Source organism: Anguilla anguilla, chromosome 16 (assembly GCF_013347855.1).
Source record: "Anguilla anguilla isolate fAngAng1 chromosome 16, fAngAng1.pri, whole genome shotgun sequence".
NCBI classification, from domain to species: Eukaryota; Metazoa; Chordata; class Actinopteri; order Anguilliformes; family Anguillidae; genus Anguilla; species Anguilla anguilla.
In genome coordinates, this window is record NC_049216.1 from 12,716,920 (window position 1) to 12,731,824 (window position 14,905).

Here is a 14,905-nt window from a genome sequence, read left to right on the forward strand (position 1 = left end):
TGGGAGGAACAGAATAAGAATGTGCTACATTTGAAAAAGACTTGGGAGTAGTAGTTGACCAAATTCTAGCAGGGGCGAGGCATTGTGCTGCAGCAGTAAAAAGGCCAAGATGAGGCTGGGACATGGCATATAGCAAAGAAACCAAAGGAGAGTTACTGATGTTTTATAACGCCTTTGTCAGATGACACTTTGAGTGCTGTGTGCAATTCTTGTCACTATAAGATTTGGAAAAAAGTACAAAGAAAGGTGACTAACTTGGCTCATGGTATGATATTTAATATTTATGAGGAACGATTTAAGATACTTCATCTATTAAGGTTTAGCAAAAGGGGCCTGTACTCATCATTATGTATTTTTATGTTCTTAAACTTTTAACAAAGAGATATGATCTTAACTTGTGAGCGCATGCTCAGTTTCTTCCAGGAAATGGAATCATACTTACAGAGGGAAGGGACGCTGTGGCACCTATTGAAATGAGCTTCCGTAGGTTAATATTTCTCATGTGCTTTAGCAGCTGGTGCAAGGGACAGAGTATTTCGGCACAGATAGTATAATCACCGATTTTAAACGCATCAAACGGTACATACAAAATCAATACCAGCTCTCAAAGGCAACTATTGCTTCTGTTGTGCCATTAATATAATGAGAGCTTTTTAAAGGCAACTACCGCATTGATAGAAAACCCATTCCTAGGTGTGCAGACACTAAAATCAATGTGGCTTGATGGGACATACAAATGACTTTTTCAAGGCCCTCCTTTTAATTTTGCAGGAAGAGAGGCTGTAATCTGCAGCACTATAACCACCATTACATGCAGTCAGTGGTGTGAGTGTGTGGCTCTGAATGTATGAGGTTAATCTGTAGAATAGCGGCTGCAATTTGGGCCTCCTAAGGATGTGCTGAAGGATGCTGGGCTGATTGTGCAGACAGATAGAGTGGTGTTTCAGAACCGCCCCGACCCCGACCCCCCCCCCCCCACCCCCGCACCCCCGCCCCCCTCCAGAGAAGAATAAAGCATCCAACCCTTCTCTGCTTTTACTGCACATTGTGTGTAGTGCACACCTTTAATGTGCTTAGTGTGCATCCAGGTTACCGTGTGTCTGATTCAGCGTGTGCCTGCATTGCTTTCACTCACATACGGCTGGTTTTATCACTGATGTGATTAGGGGCCTGACTGTGTTAGCAGGATTGCTGAGAGAATTGGGGCAGGTATTATGGGGAGGATAACAGACACACCTTGCACCATTTGCTCCTGCACTGGCACTGTACACTGCCCAGAGCCACAGAGCTGCATGGGCTTGCTGGAATAACCACCAAACAAGAAGCAATAAACCATGCTCTGTGCTTCCGTTAAAGCAGGTGCAATTAACTGTGTTTTAGCTAGTGTGACATCATGACTTGCGCTGATCCACAGTGATGTGACATCATAACTCACGCTGAAGCGCAGTGATGTGGCATCATAACTCACCCTGATACCAAGCTCCACATTTTCACCCCCGTACACCTCCATCCCTTCATCCAGAAGACCAATTTCCTCAAAGTACTGTCTGTCCACCACGAAGCAGCCAATAAGAGCTGGACTCCTGTGAGAAAAGATGAGAGGACCAATAAGAAGTGAAAAAAGGTCTGTGTACAGTACACAGTTTACAAGTTTTGCAAAACTGATTCAAATCACATTTTTCTTCAACCAATATTCCAGCCCTACTTTTACTTGGGTTCCCAGTTTTAAGCCCCTCCCACTGGAGCAGTGCCATCTGTTGTCATGGCACAGAGGCATGGTCAGGATTCTGTACTGGGGGGGTGGGGTGGGGTGGGGGGGGGGAAGTAAATCACTGCACCAATGACTACAGCTCCAGCACACTAAGCAAAAGGCCAAAGTGACTGTCTCAATAACATGTTAGCTGTGATTATCATACCACATATACTTCTTACTTTATGATTTTATGTAACCAGTTTTCATTAAAATGGCAACCTAAGGTAATATACATGTTACAGATTATTTGTATACTGAATAACAATCATAAATACATTTGCTGTGCAGTTGTGATCAATAGGGAAATCATTTGTAGCACTGTTTTACAAGAGCTTCCATGGCCTGGCTGTATTGATCTGAGAAAATGCTCCTACAAGAAACTGATGCAATAGGGCAGTACATCATTTACAGATTACAGCAATAATTGATCCTCAAGACAAGTGCTCAGCTCTCCCACATTCAGCTTTAGCTTTTCATGTACAGAGCTGCAGGGGTATGCATTTTTGGCCATATACAGACCTGGAAACATAGGGCATGTGTCCACCAGGGACCTCTAGCTAGTTAAAAAGCATTAGTGCTTAGCTGTTTCAGCGCACGTTGATTGCACCAGGTGCCAAATGGTGGCACCTGCATGTAAATGCAATTTTGTTGTTGGTATGTAATAACTTTTTGTTGTTACTACTAAGCAACACTGTGTCAAATGAGCTGAATCAGTTACATTTAAGTACATCCCATCATCAGCACCAATTTTTTTTACCAGGCAACTCTTGTATTTAATTGTTGTTAGCCTATTTGAGACATGTCCACTTCTGCGAGGATTCTTCTCTTCTCCCATGCACAACCAGAATTTGACATTACAACCAGCTCCATCTTTGTTTCTGATATGTAGCTACTGCTTCCGCTTACTCTATGCTTGTGATGGTCCTGCAACTCGTTCAACTTGACTGGCTGGTAGTACTCAAAGTGAAACTGACAAGCTGTACTTGTCAGGAAAAGTTGAGATTTGTTCAACTCCCAAAACGAGTACAGCTCTCCGAGCGCTAAGCGCTAAAAACAGCTCAGGTCATGCTTGGGGTCAGGAGCGCTCAAAACGCAAACCTCCCACACAAAACAATGAAAATATAAAGCCAGTACCACTAAAGAGAGGCCTAAGGGACAGTTGCTTAAGTGCTTTTGGTTGAGTGAAGTTATGCATGCTTTCTAAGCAGGTATTCATGATGGTCTAGAGCACCTGCTTGTCTCTCATATTGGGAGGCACTGTAGCACTGTCAATGTCATGACAGTGCAAATTGGTCATTCATATGATGACACTGCAAGCCACCTGAGGAGGTGTTTAGCTCCCTCCATTTTATATTTTGCATTCAAAAAGGGTGAAGGAGTCTTCAAATTATTGTCAGAAGGGCTTTAATCTGGAACCGGGCGGCCACTTTGCAATATCGCAGCAGGCGGTGACGCATCTTAATGTAACTACAGCAAGTCCATTTAAATGTACCATATAAAAACATCTAACCAGGCAAAGACAAGATTCCATACTGCCATTTGAAAGTTACCCAGGTAACTGAAGCTACCTAATGGGCACAGTGCTGCAGTTATACTGTGCTAACTGTACTGGAGGTACCCCATGGGTGAGGTGTTACAGTAACACTGTGCTAACTGTACTGGAGGTACCCCATGGGTGAGGTGTTGCAGGAACAATGTACTAACCATACAGGAGGTACCCCATGGGTGAGGTGTTACAGTAACACTGTGCTAACTGTACTGGAGGTACCCCATGGGTGAGATGTTGCAGTAACACTGTTCTGGAATTCGAGCTGATGAGTGGATTTACCTGATGGGCACAGTGCTGTTCTTCTGGTTCCACCACGATTTAGGCGGGTTCAGGTAGCGACACCACAGCTCCCAGTCAAAGCCCTGTGCAGACAGGGGGTACTCCTCGATCTCAAATGTGTCATATTTGATGTTGTCAAAAGATGGGGATATTATTCGAGTTCTATCCTCCTTAATTCTCTGCAGAACAGGTTCAGCCCTGGAAGAACAAACCTGAAAATGAAAAAATCTTTCCCAACAGAACACGTTTCTTCAGAAAGTTGCAGTATCAGTGGAAAAAAATAAAAAATGTGAAAATGAACAAATATGAGATGACAGATCTCTGATGATGCTGGATGGAGGTGATGGCAAGGACTATGTAATCTTTTCCATCCTGCCAGTAATTGCACAAAATGAAATGTATTCATGATGAAAACTCTCCCCTGTGGCTGAGGGTTGTGTGCTCAACAAAGAATTTCAGATAGCAGATCTACAGTTAGCTCCTGTTTCAGAGCTGGCAGCTGACAGAGCTAACAGAATACAGTTGTACAATTAGCAGAGATCTCTATAGCTGCAATACAGCATATCCAGCACCGACTGATAAGAGAACAAGAGCTGCAGAACCACTTCCCTTCGATTCAGAGTGACTGGAGATAACGAATAGGAAGTTTAGTTAACATGCAGAGTAAGTCCACACATCCTATTGATCATTGACCTTTACACAAAACCTCCATGGTAGGTGTGTGTATTTAAACAGATGATTTATGTGAGATGATTAATGCAGAGGATCACCACTCCCTCTCATTGACAGCAGGCAGAAGAAATTACCAACAGTTAAATGTTGATTTTTTTATTTTTTATTTTGCTCAGCTCACTTATTAGGTAGTCTGAGCTACGAAAATGACTGATTGAATACAATATAGCAACTGCAAATAATCTGTTATCAGTACGCAATCTTGGAAATATGCAATTTGCATAGGTGAAGACTGTTTCTAAGCTTCTTACACCAGCACAAAATAACATTACTTGTTAAATAAACTTACCCCATTTACTGTATCATTGTACTAATTAAAACATTAATAGCCACATTGTTTTAATGATTGATACTAAAAAATGATACATGCTGTAAATCCTTATTTGATTCAAGGTGACATGTTTCCTGCAGGACGTATGGTCAACAGGCACTTTCTGGACGTGGCTCTGGCGCAGTTTGTGAGGTTAGCAGGTACTTCCTGTAAGTGGCTCACCAGCCGATGTTGAACTCCACGTGGGCATCGAACAGAGCCACCACGGGGGCAGTGGCAGCCCTCCAGCCGCTGACCCGGGAGCGGATCAGCCCCTCCTGCTTGGCGTGACGGACCACCTTGATGAAGCCGGGCCGCTGCCTGTTGGTCTCATCCACAAAGTCCTGCAGCTTCTCCTTCAGCTCCTCTGCACACGGGAGAAACCACAAAGCTGCAGAGGCTCAGTCCACAATGAAAACTTACTGTAGCAAGGCTCTGCTGGCTCACAGTACAGCAAAGCTGCCTGTGACCTCACGCCTGCTTACCTCCACCCCAGTACACTTCTGCAAACGTCTTTTCAAACCATTTAAAATTACACCTCAATGTTTCAATTTAACTCAGTATTTCTCTATATTTATAAAATACCAACTAACACTTCTCTCCATTTATCTTGTAAGTCTTCAGACAAATACCATGACAGTGAAACTTCAATGATTGTAACTTTACCAATCTCTAGCTCTTTTGCAGGGGCTGTGTCCAATAGAATGGGCAGGGTAACCTCTGGAATTTGACTGGCCACCCCAGGTGCCACCCCTATTTTTCCAACTAAAATATCATATTATCATTGGCTAATATAACTGTTGGAGATAGTACTGCCCCTTGTTACTGAGTCTGTGACCCCGCCCCCCCGGCGCCAGCCGCCCCATAAAGAAAATTGTGGTAACCCCCCTGCTCTTATGGTAGTTGCTTAGCATGTGAAATGGACGTTTGTACACTGCTTTGGCTAAAAACAGCTGCTAAATGACTAAATTGTAAATTGGTGTCTCCAAGGGACTGCTTTTATGAGTTAGGGATAAGAATATGGGTTGAGACACTGGGCCCTATGTTGGATGCAGCTATGTTTCCCTTCCCTAACAGAGCCAAACTCCCCCACAGCACAACACTGTCAATCTGCCTCTTCAGATGTTCCACTCTGTTTAGCCTATTACTGTTACTCTCCCTTCAGGTTGTTAATGTTAATCTGTTGAGACGGTTAATATTCCCCTGTTCAGGCTGTTAATGTTAATGTGTTCAGGCTGTTAATGTTCTTTCACTGTGCTTAATGCTGTCCCTGCCAATCTGCCTGCATCGGTTGCTGCTTGGTTCCGGTGATGAGCTGAGTCAATCTGTTTTATCTGAGAGCTTGGTTCTCATGGCTGCAATTTGCATGGGCTGTGAGGAGATGATGGATATTGATTTATTATTTTTAAATAGAAACGGATCGCTCTTATTTTGGCATTTTTGGTTAAAACAGAGGTGCTAATATGAGGATAAAAGATGCACAGGTTTCAGCATTCTGGCTTCATCAGTGAAACAAGTGTTAAATGCTGATGGTAACCTATATAACTAACAGCTTGACCAGGTGCACATACATAATTAGGGAGGAACTACCTCCTTAATTAACACTCCCTTGGAGAGGTATGTATATACCACTGCCATCAGCATACAACCCCAGGCCACTGTTAGCCTTACTCCTCTTTCATATGATAACAACTGAGCACTGCGTTCAATGCCAAGCAAGGCGGTGACTACACAAGAAGAATCGAGTGCCGCCAGCAGTTGAAACTTGACGTCATCGATCCTGGAAGACGGGGGTTTGGAAAACAGGAATGATAATAGTAGGTTGTCTGCGGTAAGATGTTTCTGTCACTAGAGAAAAAGAAAGCATTGACTTTAACCTGTTCTTCCAAGTTTACATCTGCCTGCATCATTCTAGGCTGTAATGCATTTGCTACGAAAGGTCAAACTACATCAAAGTTCAAACAATTTTAACTATGAGCATCGTGACTCAGTATTAATTCTGAACCATGCACTTCGCCAGGCGTATCGTTGCTGCCAAATTGGGTGTCAATGCAGCCTCCATAGGACATTAATGGTTCGACGTCATGCCGAGCATTTTGATACTGATCATGTGCAAACAGCTTTACTGCAGCTAAAATGTTGAGCATGAATGCAGTTACTGAATTACTTGAATTGTCACGCTTCTGTTTTTAACACAAAGGGCTGAAATAAGAGCCCAATATACAGGGTCTAATTGGCGGTTCTCCTCTAATTACCTTGTACACCTGTGGTGATGCTATAGTTAGGTAATTAAGACTGCCATCAGCGCAAAACGGTTTCACAGATGAAGCCAATATTCCAAAACATTTTAATCTTTTAGCATCTTCATTCAGCTGAAACACAGAGCGTGGATATTGTCTGGATCCAGTTGTTAATTTCTCTACTCCAAAGCCACAGTGCATTTCCAATTCTGAAAAATCTGTGCTATTAAAGCATCATCTGGACTTATGAATAATATATGCATAATAATTCACAAATATTCTGGCAGTGAGGACTTTTTCAATGTCACACCAGAGTATGAAAACTAAATGTTAGCTGGTATTCTCTTGTGGCACTGAATCACATGGATTTTTGAGATCATCATCATAGCCACAGATGTACATTAATGACTGGTGCACACTCTAAGATAAGACAGAGACAGACAGGCTACAGATAGCATCACATGAGCTGTTTTAACCTTTCTAAATGTTTACGGGGGAAGGGGAAGAAGAAGAAATACCGTCAGACTGGAAAGAGGGCTTTATCAACAAGCTCCCTAAGAAAGGAGACCTAGGCAACTGTGCCAGGGAAAGTATTAAATAGAGTCATCCTGGATAGAATGAAGGATGCAGTTGACCAACAGCTAAGAGACCAACAAGCGGGATTCAGGAAGAATTGACCTTGTGCCAACCAGATTGCCACTCTTCGTATTATCATCAAGCAATCATTAGAGCGGACTTCCTCACTGTATGTCAACTTTGTCGACTATGAAAAAGCGTTCGACAGTGTGAACAGGGAGACCCTCTAGAAGCTTTTGAGACATTATGGAGTGCCCACTAAGCTGGTGAACCTTATCAAGAATAGCTATGCTGGAATGACTTGTAGAGTGATACATGAAGGACTGGTCACCAACCAGTTCGAGATCAAGACCGGGGTCAGACAGGGTTGCCTATTATCTCCATTCTTGTTTCTACTAGCCATCGACTGGGTAATGAGAACAAGAACTGAACAAAGAAAGAACAGAATCCAGTGGACTTTGTGGACACAGCTGGATGATCTAGACTTTGCAGACTTGGCACTACTGTCACACAGCCACCATCAGATGCAGGATAATACTACAACACTTGCAGCTACCGCCTCACAAGTAGGACTTAACATCCATAAGGGAAAGACAAAGATCATGAGGATGAATGCAACCAGTGTCGAACCAATCACACTTGAAGGCAGCAAGCTCGAAGAAGTAGAGTCCTTTACCTACTCAGGGAGTATCATCAACAAACAGGGAGGTACGGATGCAGATGTCAAAGCAAGAATAGGCAAGGCAAGGACAGACTTTTTACAGCTCAAGAACATCTGGTGCTCTAGAGTGATACAGCAACGAACAAAAATAAGAATCTTCAACTCCAATGTAAAATCAGTGCTGCTTTATGGCACCGAGACCTGCAGAATGACAAAGACCACAATCAATAAAGTGCAAACCTTCATCAACAACTGCCTAAGAAGAGTTCTTAATATCCACTGGTCAGACAAAATCAGCAATAACGATCTGTGGACGAGGACACAACAACTGCCAGCAGCAGACAAAATTGGAAGAAGAAGATGGAGATGGATCGGGCACACACTACGAAAACCAGTGTCAAACACCACCAGACAAGCTTTGACATGGAACCCTCAAAGGAAGAGGAAAAGAGGCCGACCAAAGAACACCTGGCGACGGGATCTCCAGGCAGACACCAAGAGACTGGGATGCACCTGGTATCAGATAAAAAAGAAAGCTAATGACCGTGAACTCTGGAGGTCCCTTGTCGACGGCCTATACCCCAGGAGGGGTGTCAGGCATAAGTAAATGTTCACGTCAGGCTCAAACCCACCAGCAAAAGCATTTACTGTCCTCAGACATGCTAAAGAGGCTATTCCCCTTCGTGGACTAAAAAGAGAAGCAGTGCTATCATTTCAAAGATCGAAAAAGAAACTAAATTCCTTAAAGATGAGAAATCTATAGATTCTAGAGTAAATCCATCAGCTGTGTTCAATGACCTGGAAAAGCAAGTCATTCGGAGGCTGCGGCTGGCTGTAATGAGGATTTAAGGGGAGTGAGCAAAATCATTAGCGTTTAATACCTTTCTATCTGACGGCTGCCTTTTTCCACATGACTGCTGTTGACTCAGCTTTCAGCACAGTATAAAAAAAATACAAACTAAGAGGCTCGTGGGTATTCCAGTGCTTATTCATGTCTCAACACTTGACAGCACTGTTCTGAGACCAGTGATTTTATTCATTTCCTAAATCCCCATCAGATGCCCATTCGTTTTTGTGTGATGAGCAGTCATTGCAGGATATTACCCTGTGCATCGAAATTCAAGTCATTCACGTACGCCAGGAGCGCTAAAGCTAACAGCAGATTCACTGGTAAACTGAAGTGGTATTGCTAGCAGTGAATCAACCAGGAAACTGAAGCATTAATGCTAACGGTGGATCCCAGCATAAGAATATCTCCAGTAGTGGGCAGAGGGTGGTCTGAATGATCTGTCACTTCCTGTTTCTGCAGCTTGAGAGACAACTCAGCACAGAACTGCCAGCCCCTCACTGCAGATACCTCATCACACAGCACCCATCTGTAGCTACAGCTCATGTCACACCTGTCTATGCCCAACGTCAGAGTGCAATCCTTTTCCTACAGAGATTTTATTCCATTTAAATTTAACGCATTTAGCAGAAGCTTTTATCCAGAGAAACTTACATAGCTTACATTTTTTACATACATTTCATTTATACATTCATGGATATTTTTACTGAAGCAATTGAGGGTACACAATTCGTGCAAGAGTTCAATGGCAGTGCCCCACCCAGGAATTACACCTACAACCTGCAACTCCAGCTCCTTAAGCATTATTCTACACAGCCACCCTAAAGACCCCGTAAGCTTCTTTAGGAGAAACAGAGCCAGGTACAGCATCACATGACAGCAGCTGCTGCTTCTAACAGAACCTGGCCAGTTCCCCACCACCACCTGTGAGTGGAGTGAATTGACTATGACCTCACAGAGACAGACAAAACATTTTTTACTCAGCTAGAGGTATATTTGCATACTGAAAAGCTTCTATGGGTTAAATACAGACTGAAAAATGCAGCAATGGAACAATACAACATAATTTTAAGAAGTGCATAACAGAGCATGGAGGCTAAATCACACAAAGTTGATGGTCTCTGTCAGACAGGATTGAAGGGGAACCATGAACAAACGTGGCTTGGAGGCTCGTGATCCGTGGGTCTGACCCGGCTGACCACTTGATGATAATCAACGATCTCAAAAAAGCACAAACAGCAAAGAGTGTTTCCCTCATCATAATCCCAAATGGCACAAGAAAAAAAGCATCACAAAGGATATCCTTTCTGTTGAGAACTGGAGGAAAAGCCATTTACAAGACTGGAGAGGGACAAAGGAGAATGCCAGGGCATTATTCTTGTTTTCCTCTCATTGTCTCACTGTGTGTGCTTTTTCTGGAGAGGGCTGTTTCTAGCATGTTCCACAGAGAGCTTGTGATAGAATAATTGCGTTTACTTGGAAATATCTTTGCTTACATCATAGTCCGGATTTTGTTTTGTGCTTTTCTCTTTGTATCTTCCTGTAACAGGCAGTGTGTTCTACTCAGGCGCTGCAGACCTGGTGGGTTCCTCCATGCTGCCACCAAGGGCTAGAAATATTTTCAGTTCACAGTCCTGCTTTGATCGGGTTTAATACAAACAGCCTGTGGTGTAGAAAGAGCTTCTGAAGTGTTGCCTATTATTAAAATCCGGAGGAAGTAAGAGGCCTTATACCTCTGCAACCTGCTCAGAGGCAGTCAAAGCAGGCTAGCGATGCAGGAACCCAGAAACCAATTAGTGTACTATCAAGTGACCCAAAAACTACGATCTGTATTTCAGTTATCACACTGTCAACACTGCAATCTCAAGAGGTTGTGAAAATGCATGTACTATTCAAAAACATACACATGCACCACTCTGAACTGATTAGATCTGTTTAATTCAAAATGCACATTTCTTAAGGAACTCCCAGTTTTTTGGAAATTTGGAACCAGTTCCAATTCAAAACAGAATATTTTGTCTAATTTTTAGAACTTTGTTTACCTGCTTGAACCTCAAATGTATTCCATTCGCTGAAATACATCTGGCCCCTCCTGAATGCATACAAAAAACTTCCAAAGGATGACAAGTTGTATTTATAATTAGATGACTTACAAGAGGGTGAATTGATTGGGAATAAGAATGATGATCAGCATTGCTTTGCAATTAATCATAATGAGCCTCCCGCCATAACAGGCGTAACACATTCATTACCTAAAGTCGGGCTCAGAGCTGAGAAGATCAATCCTGCAGAGCCATGGACACAGACACAGTGAACAGGAAAGCACAGCAATGATACTGTCACAGGGCCTGCTGTGTCTATTAAACACATCTAACTGACAAAAACTGCCAAAGGTGATTTCTGTCCTAGTATTGTTTATTAGTACTAATGTATGCCATGTACATTTACAACAGTGTGCTGCTTGCTCAGTGGAAATGACCATTGTGTATAAAAATTAAATTTAGTCACCTTTCTAGAAAGACTGACCGTAGCAATGTTTTGAATCTATACAGGTCTATACAGGCTGAGGGAAATGGAAACATTCTGCACAAAAGTCCTCCTGCACCTTCATTGAATTAAAAAATCCACTATTGTCTCATAAGAATGAATATTTGAAGTCAGAAGTATTCACAAAACACCCAAATCGCTAACTTGCTCACATCACACAGCCTAGTTCCACTGCTCCCCAACAAACAGTATCAGTGGAAACACCTGTCTCAGGGCATTGTGCTCCTGGGTAAATGCACTCCTCTGGAATGCAGAGAAGAAAAAGAGTGGGGATTCCTTTGGGGACAAGGGGAACGTTTGGCCCTGGGGCAATTTACTGCTTCTGACAACACACTGGGCACAGACAGACACATTTACACTGCTACTGTGTTACTGTGGGAGCCAGCTCTATACACATAGCAATGCGGCTACAGAGTCAACACAGTAAACACAGAGTCACAGGTATGCACAGGTCCACCCTGTCCTGTTGTGTCTGCAGCTCTCTGGGAGATCCATGGTTAACGGATGGTAATGTCACAGTGCGGACATCCCTCACCTTAGACTCCATTTTGAGTTCACTGTCTGTCACATGCCGGTTGCTTACTGTTGAATTTGTTGGCGGAATAAATAATACATTTCCACTGACATTTCTCTGTAAATTTTTTGTAAAATGAGCTTATCAGCAGCTTTTGCTGCTGTCTATAATAGCGGGGACAACAAAAAGGTGCATACCCTAACAGTGTGATGAGGTACGTAGGTAGGGATGGAAATGCTCCCATTTTTTACAGTAGGAAAATCCAGCTTACAAAGAAACACTACATACATTCAACCTCTCATTTATATAAGCTTAGTCTGCTTATGCCAGTGTTTCCTAACCAGGTGCCAGGTGTGAAAAATCTTTTCTTTTTTATTATTATTATTCAAAAGTTCAAATGAATTTAAAAAAATGAACAAATCTCATTGCCATTCCGCACATCTATAACTGGGCCACACTGGCCCTCTGCCTCTAATACGCAGCTACCCTGTGCTTTCCTAATGACTGCAGATCCACACTGCCAATTTGCGGCTCATATTTAACTACAGCCGTTTGGTTTTCTCCACTAATTAGCTTTATTAAGTCAAATTGCCCTGTCAAAGTCACTGTACAGGACCTGACAGCAGCATAGGAGCTGAGCCGTAGTGCAAGGAGTTCCAGTCTCAACAATTTTCACTGCAACTACGGCAACGGCAAAACTGTGATTTTTCTATTAAATGGATGAAAAAAATCAAAATATTGCCAATTCAACAAAAGAAATACATATTTTAAGTGAATTATTTACAAAAATACATAAAGCTATCATGTTGGGCCCAAATTTGTTTGTCGAAATCAAGGACTGAGTCTTGCTACCCCTTTTCCGTGCTCCTGAAAATAACCATAACGTCAACCCTAACACTTACTGTGTTACCCTAACTCTAATTCTAACCATAACCCTAATTATATCCCTGGGATTTAGGTGAAATACAGGACTTCAATTAAAATGGATGAAATAGCACTGATGTGAGAAGACAATTTCCTTATTAGTTCTAACACAGTTCTAGGGGGTAGACTGACAGAACTGTTCTGTGGGTAGACTAGCCCCAGATAATTTCTAACAGGTCAGAGAGCTGAGCTGAGGGATGCACAGGAAGCAGACCTATCCTAGCATCCCTACACTGGCTGCCAGTCTCTTTTAGAACTGATTTTAAAATTTTACTCATCACATTCAAGGTCAGGTCTGGTCTAGCACCGACATACTTTCAGATTTCAGATCTACATTCCCCCTATGAGCAAACCCATAGCCTGAGATCCTCGGGCAAAGCACTGTTGGTCATTCCAAAGTCTGGGTTAAAAACAAAAGGAGACCGGGCATTTGCGATTAGAGCTCCTAGACTTTGGAACGCCCTGCCCGAGGATATCAGGCTCGCTGAGTCGATGCCTCGTTTTAAATCTCTTCTTAAAACACATTTTTACAAAGTTGCTTTTAATGTTTTAGCCACTTAATACCTATTCTACTCTTATTTTTATATTTTTTAACATCCTGTTATTTACTATATTCTTTTAACCTTGTATCTGTATCTGTTCCTCTGTTTGGCCCTCTTTCATGCTGCTCCTATTTTCATTAATTTATTCATATACTTTGTTTTAATGTGTCTCTTAAGCTGTCGTCTACACCTTGTATTATTTTATTTCTTTTATGTGTGTAAAGCATTTTGTAACTTTGTTTTTGAAAAGTGCTATACAAATAAAGTTTATTATTATAATAATTATTATTATTATTATCAGGAGGGAGCCAGGATGAGCTGAATGGCCTGTACTAGTCAGCATGCGCACTTATGTTCTTACATGTTCTCGTACACAGGCTTGCTTCTGAGATGCTCTACGTTACTCATGGCCATCATCACTTAGCTCATCTGCTGAGCTCAGTGGGACCACACTGTGAGCCATCTGACTGGCCAAGCTGGGCTGATAGAGGGCTTCAGTGTGCCCTCTTCCGTTCCTTGACAAGTCCCGCAGAATACACCAACATGCTGATGATGTAATGTTTAGCCAGAGCCATATGACACATGCTAATGATCTATGCAACAGTCAGCGGCTGTGAGCGTGACACTTCAATCTGCTTGAATCATTTCCACTGAAAAGCGGCTTCGTGACAGTGTCTCTGTAAAAAGCTGTGTACAAATAAAATTGACCTGAACTGAATGTTAATAACAATAAAGCTGCATCTATCAATTAGCGTGAATAAGAGTTAGAGGTAAATAAAATCTTCAAATCTGTTTTGACACCAGATGGTCAAACAGGAGACAACATTTATCGGCCATCATAGCAGCAGCCCTGGCAATAAGGACAAAGAGAAATCTATCAGTGCAGATATAATAGAATTCTATTGCAAACAAGTTGGCAAGTCATTATCAGAATGTCAAACAGGACGTGAGTGGGTTTCCAGAACAGAAACCCCGGAGAGCTGTTTCAGAAGACGAAAATGCTACAAGCACTATTTGATGTTCCTTTCTTTTATGTAAAAAAACTGGAAGGTTTGGTAGTGAGTGGCTCACTTCACCCCTCACACAGTTGAAATCGGGGTGCTCTGGTTGAGTGGCACAAACAGAGGCAGCACTAAAATGCAGTGGGTGGGGCAAGGCAGGGGGTGCATCACAATTGTTAGAACTTGCCTCAGCTGCAGTTCTCTTGCTACGCTCACAACCTAGGCACAATAGTTGCTGAGATTGCTATGTACATAATCTAATTTTACAGCCATAATTTATTCTGTTAGCAGATACTCTGATCCAGAGGGACTTACGGAAAGTGTGTTCAGCCAAGGTGGATGAGAAAACAGGGTATTACAAAGACACAGTCACTGCAAGAAAAGCCTTTTCCCAGAAGTCCCACTTTACAAGCCATCCCGCAGCACTGGC

General features: G+C 42.5%; 1 protein-coding gene across 1 annotated transcript in view; it reads right to left on the reverse strand.

The window, feature by feature from the left end:
• LOC118214799 (polypeptide N-acetylgalactosaminyltransferase 18-like) overlaps positions 1–14,905 on the reverse strand; it is a 75,137-nt gene that overhangs the window by 24,614 nt on the left and 35,618 nt on the right. The window contains exons 4-6 of the mRNA XM_035395026.1: positions 4,807–4,990; positions 3,582–3,779; positions 1,469–1,583 (exon numbers count right to left, since the gene is read on the reverse strand). Of these exons, the coding sequence (XP_035250917.1) occupies positions 1,469–1,583; positions 3,582–3,779; positions 4,807–4,990 (497 nt within the window). The remainder of the gene's footprint in view (positions 1–1,468; positions 1,584–3,581; positions 3,780–4,806; positions 4,991–14,905) is intronic.